This window comes from Acyrthosiphon pisum, chromosome A1 (assembly GCF_005508785.2).
Source record: "Acyrthosiphon pisum isolate AL4f chromosome A1, pea_aphid_22Mar2018_4r6ur, whole genome shotgun sequence".
Taxonomy (NCBI): Eukaryota; Metazoa; Arthropoda; class Insecta; order Hemiptera; family Aphididae; genus Acyrthosiphon; species Acyrthosiphon pisum.
The window spans coordinates 5,035,251-5,045,261 of NC_042494.1; the positions used below are offsets into that span (position 1 = coordinate 5,035,251).

General features: G+C 28.5%; 3 protein-coding genes across 3 annotated transcripts; 1 reads left to right on the forward strand and 2 right to left on the reverse strand.

The window, feature by feature from the left end:
- Positions 1-4,200: 4,200 nt before the first annotated feature.
- On the reverse strand, positions 4,201-7,000 carry Psmb7 (proteasome (prosome, macropain) subunit, beta type, 7). Its single transcript, NM_001204987.1, is given in 6 exon segments — positions 4,201-4,592; positions 4,814-4,965; positions 5,044-5,211; positions 5,280-5,430; positions 5,488-5,667; positions 6,767-7,000. Coding segments are annotated over 6 exon segments (813 nt in total). The 5' UTR covers positions 6,829-7,000; the 3' UTR covers positions 4,201-4,492.
- Positions 7,001-7,173: 173 nt separating this feature from the next.
- Positions 7,174-8,737, forward strand: Mrpl2 (mitochondrial ribosomal protein L2). The gene is given in 4 exon segments (NM_001162814.1): positions 7,174-7,553; positions 7,617-7,871; positions 7,940-8,152; positions 8,416-8,737. Coding segments are annotated over 4 exon segments (912 nt in total). The 5' UTR covers positions 7,174-7,321; the 3' UTR covers positions 8,628-8,737.
- Positions 8,618-9,487, reverse strand: LOC100166337 (mitochondrial ribosomal protein S12-like). The gene is given in 2 exon segments (NM_001162763.1): positions 8,618-9,142; positions 9,216-9,487. Coding segments are annotated over 2 exon segments (414 nt in total). The 5' UTR covers positions 9,265-9,487; the 3' UTR covers positions 8,618-8,777.
- Between the last annotated feature and the right edge of the window lie 524 nt (positions 9,488-10,011).

A 10,011-nucleotide genomic window follows, 5' to 3' on the forward strand; every position in this document is an offset into this window, starting at 1 on the left:
CCCCCCCCCCGGAAATGTTTTCAACGTGTCTTATTTTTAACGAAATATCAAAAACACAAATTCAATAAAATTGCAATATTCATGTTTTGGACCCCCCTCCGAAAAAAATTTCTGGATATGGCCCTGCAACTGAATATAATGTAATGACATAAATTTCCAATCATATTTTGTACTACTTTACTTAGTATATTTATTAGGTAGTGGTAATGTGGTATTTAGATTATGTCGATTATGATTTATGAGTCTTAGCATAGTAACTGGTAAGACAAAAAGTAATAACATATTGAACTATATACTTATGTATTATTTATGTGTTAAGTTAGTTGCATGTAAGCATTATATAGGATTGTTAATTTATTATTCATTATTATTCTCCTAGAGTTTACAGTCAACTTATCGAACTTAAATGAACGATCTTAGTATCTTACATGATATAATGTTTCATTATTTGAATATTTAACAATGGATATAAATCATACGTTATTGTTTATGTTGGATGTGCATAAAATTGAAATCTTTATCTCATATAAATATTGCTGAAGTTATATTGCAAAATTCAAAACAAATTACTACCTATCATTCCAATATAATAATTGCATAATATTTAATAAACACATACAATTAATAGTACTTTATGATAGACAAGTCTGACTATATTATTATGTACTAATAAACTATATAACACTATTGGTTAATTTTCTTCACAACCCCTGTTTACTTAAGTGAAATTTAATATTTATATTTTTACACTAACCATGATCAACATCTCAAAAAATTAATAATATTTTAGTACCAATAAAATAAATAATAATGTATAAATAACATTTTATGTATAATATAGGCCAGTTCTTAAACTTTTTTGAATGTCTGAACATGTAATATTTTATAAGATTTTTGCGTAACATAGCCGTAATATAAAACAGTATTTATATAAGTTTTTACATTTTATAATGTATTAAACAAAGCATAAATAGCACAAAACAGTTTACATACCTACATATTTGTCACTAAAAATTACAAAAGTAATGAATACAATTTTAAAAAATTTCAGAATCTGTGGAACACCACTGAGATCATATTATGGTTTTTATGTTAAACTGTGTCATTATTATTATTATTAAATTATTATTTATTTGAATTGGAATATTCAAAATGTACCATGTTAAATATAAAATATTATTTAATTATATTTAATACAATTATTGGATAGAAAATACATTTATTAGGGTTTCACAAATGTTTACATAAAGTGACTTTGAATGTCCAAAAATTAATGAATCCAATTTCCATAACTCATGTCTAACTAAATTTCTGAAGTCTTAGTTCTAAACTATTTATTGTAAATCTGTACATTAAATATTATAATTATGTATATTTTATACTGTATGTCTGTACCATACTGTATATTTAAAATTAAATTGGAATGATATTCTGTTAGGTATATAAAGTTTATTATTATTATTAATATTAATATATTTATTTGTTTTAGAAAAATTGACATGCAAAGCTATTTGAACCATTTTGAATTGGAAATATTCAAATTGTACCAATTAGTAATTTAGTAATTTGCTGTAATAATCATAAGTTAAATATAAAATCTTATTTAATTATATTTAATACATTATTAAATAGAAAATACATTTATTAGGGTTTCTAAAGCTACTTTGAATGACTAAAAATTAATGAATCCAATTTCCATAACTCATGTCTAACTAAATTTCTGAAGTCTGAACTAGGTATATGTTGCCGCTTTCTAATTCACATCTACACATCCTGGTATTCTAAGATCTGCACTATTAAAATTGGCTACCTACTTCTTCACAATCAGACAATAATAGTACTATAGTAGTATGGTATAGTCTACAAAATAAAAAAATACATTTATTAGGGTTTTACTTATGTTTATCATAAAGTTACTTTAAATGTCCAAAAATTAATGAATCCAATTTCCATAAATCATGTCTAACTAAATTTCTGAAGTCTGTACTAGGTATATTTAACCACTTTCCAATTCACATTTACACATCCTGGTCTTCAATGATCTGCACTTTTAAAATTGGCTACCTACCTACTTCTTCACAGTTGGACAATGGTAGTACCTATGGTATATCCTACAAAATAAAAAAAACACACTATAGATAATAATATTAAGATTTAAAAACAATTTAAAAGAACAATACAATACTTTAAAACCAAGAGAAGCATGATTAATTTTTAATACTTTGTTTAACGGTCATTTGTTTAAGAGTTGCACCAAAAAACAAAATTGATTCACACATCATTGTAAAATCAATACATTCATCGTTTCACTCAGAATCTAAAATAGTTATTATAATTAGAAAATATAACATGGTGAAACATTGAAACATTTTAAAGTATTTTACTATTCATAAAAAATGATTATAATTAAATATTATTTTTTTACAAATATCACCTAATATAAACATTGTAATGTTAATTTAGGCATCAATAGAGTGCAATAATAATGAGATTAGGTAATAAAAGATTGAAAAATATTGCATCAAAATAAAAATACAAATCCCTATACAATTATTAAAAACAAGTGATTCTGTCTACATGCTCAATAAAAATAATCAATTCAAATCAGCTATAAGGACAAAGTTTATATTATTTGGCAATAACCCACCGATGGGTGATCTATAATATTCTACAAAACTAATTTAACATTTTGGTAAAACAGGGTCAACAATGGGGAATGAGCTTAAACATAGGTATCTAAATGTCACCCAGTAATATTTAATCATATTATAAGTAACAATAAACTTGATTCTATTTATTTACGTATTAAAGAACTCACATTATGGTCATAAATTATCAAACTTTTATAAATAGGCAATAGCTTAAAAAATTACCTTTAGTATTCTTGGATCACTTAAAACAAACCTTTTTTAATTCAATTTTTTTTCCACAATAGGTACTGCCAATACACGTAAAGTAGCGGATATATCACTAATTGTTCACTATCCTATTAATGGGACATTACAAATAACAATCCTCAGTGGCGCCAAAGTCCATGGCGATGTCGGGCCGTGACCCGACCTCTTTTTTAAAAAATGTGGCCGGCCGGCCATATTTTATTTACTTCATAACTTTAATATGAGCATGAGTATATTTAAACCGTGATTTTGAATAAATGTATACTAGGGTACCTCTATATTAACTAATATCTATGTAGAAGTTAATATGTCTATGTATAAAATATATATTTTTTCTAAACAACATGTTTAGAAATAATAAAACACGATACAAAATAAATCATAATTTCATCTTATTTGTCATATGAAATACCATACAGTTGCCAACCAACCTTGAAGCTTCAACTCATGGCAGGAGTTCACTATCAGTACTATATAGAAATCTGTGATCTAGATAAAAATATTATTATATATTCTATAATATATCTCATCAGATTATTAAATTCTACTTGTCATCTTTTTTTCTTTATCTTAGATGTAAACGTCCGTTTGGTATTTATATTCTTTTTTATGTATATGTATTTACTATTTATTTAATATTATATACTACGGCCCACGAGAGTCCATACGTAAAAACGCGTCCGTTGCTGCGCATTGGTTCCGATAATTACAATTTCAATTTTTTTAGTTTTTTTTCTATAAACATCAATAAAGTTTTATTTGTGAGGCCAAGTTATAGTTAAAAATGTATAGTATAAAATGTTGTATAAATTATTATCTTCATAAGTATAATCAATACTATAATAACATAATATTGGATGTTGGACGGGCGTTGCAGGCATCGAAAATTTCCAATTTTCATCATGTGTTGTAAATTGGAATAAAAGTTCATATTAGTTTAGAATCTAAAATCATTCATGTCTGAAAAGGGCCCCCTAAATACGATTATGGGGCTCTTTTGGGGGCCCAGTGCACCCCCAGCACCCCTGCTAATTGCGACACTGCATACACTCGGTATGAATATGGAAGTGGATACAATTCCGATCTCTACTTATAACCTTTCATTATCATCTGTCTACAACTATTGGACAAATTAAAATTTACAGTAAGTCCTCATTCCTCATTACCTTGTTTAACATTACCTCGCTATTATGTCGTGGAATTTTTTTCTTAGTGTTCCATTTAATATTTTTAGGTATAATAATATTATAGTGAATTTATTTACCTATATCAAACTTAAATTTAAGAAAATTATCTGTGTTTGTGCTTTCGGTTATTAATATATTTTAATTTTAATGCAAGTTATGAATATAGAACAATTTAACAATGCCCACTTTATAAGATAAATCTCAACTCATAAACTTGTTTGAAAACAAAAATAATATAACTTCTCTTTAAAAAATATAATTTTAATTACACTTAGATATCAGTATTTCACATAAATAAAAATGTATTTTGCCACCAAAATACAAAAAAACTGTGGATAACTAGAAAATGTATATAAAATTAATATTCATAATTGGATCTTATTATATCGTATTGTATGATTGAAAATTTTAAGCATCAACTTCCATGACAGTTTCCTCTGCAATTTCAAACTTTATTTCACTTTTGCATAAAACCTTGGTTAAACCAGATGGATAGACATATTTGGCACTAAAAAATAAATGTTACCACATAAGTTTAACTAAGATACAAATAGAACTGTAAACTATAGAGTACAGTCAAGTAGCAATAACTAATTTTTTTCTTGTCCCCATGAAATGTTTTTATATTTGAGGTACATAACTCAAAAAATACATAAGTCAAATATATTTTTATTCCCCATGAGATTTAAGGTATTGAGACTCAACTTTAGAAGAGAATAAAATACATACGTAGCCGGTTTCTTATTGGGTGTCAGATAGTTCCTAAGCATACGAGTCCCATCTTTTTTGATAACACATAGGTCTACATTACTTCCAGAACCAAGATCATTAAATACACCACCCAAAATTGCATCACACGCTAGTTTCATGCCTTCTTCTTCCTAAAAATGAATACAATCAAGCAATTTGTTTAAAGGCTTTTAGTTCAAACAAACAATTAAAAACAAAACTGTTATTACTGTTAGATTTTCATTCCAACGGCTTTCGAGTTCAGAAATGGCTGCCATACTTCCTGATCCCATAGATATATAAGGTAATTTATCAATTGAACCATGAGGATAAATTGAGTATAAATGTGCACCACTGTTATCAATGCCACCTAAAATTAAAGCGGCTGAAACATATCCCTAAAATCAAATACAAATTAATAATAAATAAGATAAACAAATAACACATAAAATATAAACTGAATTACCATGTATTTGAAGAGATACTGACGAAGCGACCTAGCAGCGAATGCAACAGGAACCATTTCATCAGGAAACTTGAATGCTTGCAATGAAACATTGGCAGATACCATGCGAGTAACTTGCATAGTGTCTGCTGCTGTACCGGCACCACAGCAACTAAAATAATTCATATGTATTAGGTATAAAATTGTATTTTTTTTCAAGTAAACATACTGCATGTATTTGCCAATATAATGAATTTTTTCACAATTTTTTTCCATAACTATTGTGTCAGATGTTGCACGTGTATCCGCAGCCAAAATAACACAATCACGAGTAGTTACACCCACAATTGTAGTACCAGTTTTTCGGAAACTCGGCATTTTGAGTCCCATTTTTTCAATTTTTGCATTTCTATAATAACAAAATTGAATAAAAATGATTTATTTATTTTTACAAGAATGAAGTAAATAAAAAAATAAGGTGATCTACTTACTTTATACAAAAAAATTAAACAAATTTACAGACAAATTAAACTCTTGTCAACACAATCTTTGTTAGAAAAATAAATATTTGTAATGTATGTAAACATTTTGCAAAAAATAATTATTATTTTCTTACAGCTCAAATTTATAAAGCTAACAATACTTAATATGCCTTTCTAAAAGTCTTAACCTGCCGTTGGTACATATATAATACACAATACAATTACTACACTGTAAGTGCGGCGCTCACACTTTACTTTTAATAGCATGATTAACTTAATAAATTGAATCATACATAGGTCAAATATGTATATTTTTATACTTAACTAAAATGTATGGCATACTTTTCATGTACTATTAGTAATTTGTCAAACAAAAATAAAACCGGAATTTTATTACATACCTACAAAGTAATACAAATTAATTAAAAGTTCAATTTGTACATTGGTAGATGAAGTAATTATTAAATTTATCATCTTAGATCTATTCACTTTCGGTAGTATTTGTTTCGTTTTTATCATTACGGCAGGATATGCTCGTGGTGTTAGCGCTTAATCAGTACTTTTGACTCAAAAGTAAAATCAAACATAACCATTTAGGAATGGCAAACAGTGCCATCATTTAATTTTGTAAATTTGTATAGAAATGTTATTTGAAGGAATTCAGATTAATTTAAGTGAGAATAACGCTCAAAATGTTATCTGTGTGAGCGGTGCGCTCACATGTGTACCAATGACAGGTTAAATCTGAATTTCCTTAAGCATACCAAGCAAAGAACCTATTCCAATTTATATTCTGATTGGCTATAGGTATATGTATTTAATAAAATTCTTAACCATTTGCAAAAGATACATAACAAAGTGCTTACCCTTCTACAATAGTTTAATAGTAAGAATGTATTTAATTGTCTTGTTTATGAATTATAAGACTAGGTATTGAAATTTAAATGGAATTGGATTCGTAATTATATAGATAAAATTAAGTTATTAATCATAATAATAGTTGAGTAATAAATAAAAGTTGCAAACCTTTCAAGATTCCTGAACGAAAAGGCATCGTTATCGTCGATGGAACTGTAGTTCAAAGCCATTGTTAATAAGGAGAAAATCTAAAAGAAATTAATTTAATAAAACACTCAAAAGAGGAAGCGGAATAACACAATTTCGGTTTTTTCTAATCTGCGGCAGATAAATAAATTATTAAATTACAAGAACACCAAGAATCATGATATTCAGAAATCAGAATTTAAATAAAATGTTTATAATATTATGTTGATTGTAATTTGCAGTAAAATCGCTTTATCATTGTCAAAGAAATAATAACACAAATCATGTCAGACCTCTTTGGTTATTAAAGTATATTGTATTATCATTGAGATATTGCAGACATGCTGAATTCAGAATTGATAATGTGTTAATTTCGTGATATCAATCTTGAATCTAAAGTATTTAATATTATAATCTTATAATTAAAAAACAAAAAAAATTGAAAATCTGCTAATTTTTTTTATAATATAAGAGTTTGGAGGGTATTATTTAATGTAACAGTTGGTTTAAATAATATTCATCCAGTCAGGTGCAAAGATGTCGGTGTCATTTTTAGCGCCGACTTTGCGTTTCTCTGTATTTGATCCTACAAAATTGAAGACCATACATTCAGTTCTTTTTAATGTGGTGAGGCACAAGTGGAATTTCACACATATGGAGTTGCCCAGTCCGAAATCCAGAAACTTCAGGCGGGAAATCGAATGGCCTGAGAAGTACACCGTGAAACCGTTAAATAATAAACACTTGGCGGGCCGAGATCCTGCTACCGGTATTTATAACAATTTACAAAATATATAAACAAGTGCTAGATTTTTAATCATTGAATTTCCAGGCCGAGTCGTTGTCAAGGGTTTAGGTGGTGGTATTAAACAGAAATACCATTGGGTTGATTTAAAACGATTTGGACCCACTGGTGAGCACGATGCTCCCCGAATTGATCGCGTCTTAGAGATAATGGACTGTGGCTGCCGAACAGCTAAAGTGGCATTGGTTGGTTGTGGCACACATTTAAAATATATTATTGCAACAGTTAATATGAAACCTGGAGATATGTTGGTCACGTCTGGTTACATTCCTCGTATTCCAGGTATATTGTAATTCATTATTTTATGTTTATATTCCACTTAAAATTATCACTGACATACCCACTTATAGTTAATCCAAATGAAGGAGATGCATATCCACTCGGTGCATTGTCTAAGGGAACAAAAGTACACTGTATTGAAAAGATGCCAGGTGAAGGTGCACATTATGTAATGACAGCTGGATCAACAGCTACTATATTGAGGCAAGTCGACGACAGAGTCATTATTCAATTGCCATCAAAATTACAAGTATCACTATCTAAACATTGTATGGCATCGATTGGTAAGTCTTCAATTATTATAAAACTTATATCAATATTCTATTTATTATTTTGTCATCAATTATGACTAAAAACAAGGCGGACCTACCTATCTTGTCTATAAAACATAAAACAAAACTATCATGCAGATAATGTAATACTGATGTTAAAGAAATCGTCAAATATTTAACTAAGACAACATATTAAATTAAATCTAATTCTTCAAATTTCAATTTCAATTATTTTATAAGATTTCTGTGTATAATCATTGATTATCTGTTTTCAGGACAAATATCGAATGCAAATCACTTCAAGGAACACATTGGCAGTCCAAACCGTAATCGTGAATTGGGTAACCGCCCTCGGTCTGGTTTGTGGCAAAGAAAAACTGGTCGTTTTGGCCGTAAAATCAGACCACCACCACCATTAAAAATTATAACTGAACTTGCTCCAAAAAAAATGGAAAAGGTTACATTAGAACTAAGTGCTTTGTTTTGAAACTTCTGTTCTCAGAATATTGAACCATAAACTGTAATATCAAACATGTGTAAAATAAAAATAAATTAATATTATAATTTATAATCTAATTTTATTAATGACTAATATACAAAAAAAAAAAAAAATTAAAAATTATCAATACTAATAGACTTAAGAATTTGTTTGTGTTTTTTTCACAACGTGTGGTAAATCAAATTTTCCTCTAACACACGTTATTTTTACACCAGGTAAATCTTTACACCGCCCGTTACGCACTAATACAACATTGTGTTCTTGTAGATTGTGCCCTTCACCGGGTATATAAGCAATCATTTCCTTGCCGTTGCTCAATCGAACCAAGACACACTTTCTGTTGGCCGAATTTGGTTTCTTTGGTTTTCTTATCAGTGTCTTAAGTATAACACCTTTTAAAAATGGGTTGTCACCCAACGGATTTCGTTTGAACATTGGCTTTTTGTGTGGGCCAGTCCTGTGCATTTGATAAAGCGATGCCATACACCTAGTCGTTTCTCCCACTAAGCAGTATGAGAACAAAATTCTGACGGTTAATTTAAAACGTTCAGATTAATATTTTATGATAACACTTACGCGATTTATTAAGTACTAAATTTTTCATCCCCTGTAGTAGAACATTCATTTTGGAATACTTTTGTTAAACTCGGTTAAAAATTTTACTTCTTCTACGATTCGATAATAAGTTGTAATCCTGTGATCTAATCAAAATTACAAAAATCAAAATGTACTAGGTAGTAGGTACTAGCCACTATCTAGAATATACACTATACGAGTTACCTATATAGAATTATTATTTAATATTTATTACTTTAATAATGTAACTTCAAAGTATCAAACATGTAAGTATGTAACACCGTTTGATAATAATTTTTATTTTGATAATCGAAATTGATAGTAAATTCAGTGTCGCCAGATGAAACGATGAAAATTAATATACAATGCATATCAATTTGCGTATAAAAATTAAAAAAAAACGGTAGGTAATGCTTGATGCATTCAGTGGTGTACATACGGGGGGGGGGGAGGGGAGAAACCAAAAAAAAAAATTGTGATATTATTGATGAATTTCTTATTATTAATCATCCGTGTATACTCAAACATATACGTCATAACTCATAATAATTATAATATGACTATTGAGTATACACCACGATTTAAGATAGTATGGTTGCCCATCGACCCATTAGAAAAATGTTATCACACGGCATACGGTTTGAATCGAAAAGTCACGTGATCTACGGGGACCCCCGCATACAGCGCTCATATTGGTTCAAATTAAAACTAATAAAAATTGTTATGTTATACCTATATACAATAAAAATATATACAGAGTGTTCCAAATTTCGTGTGACAAAAGACCGAAATTTGG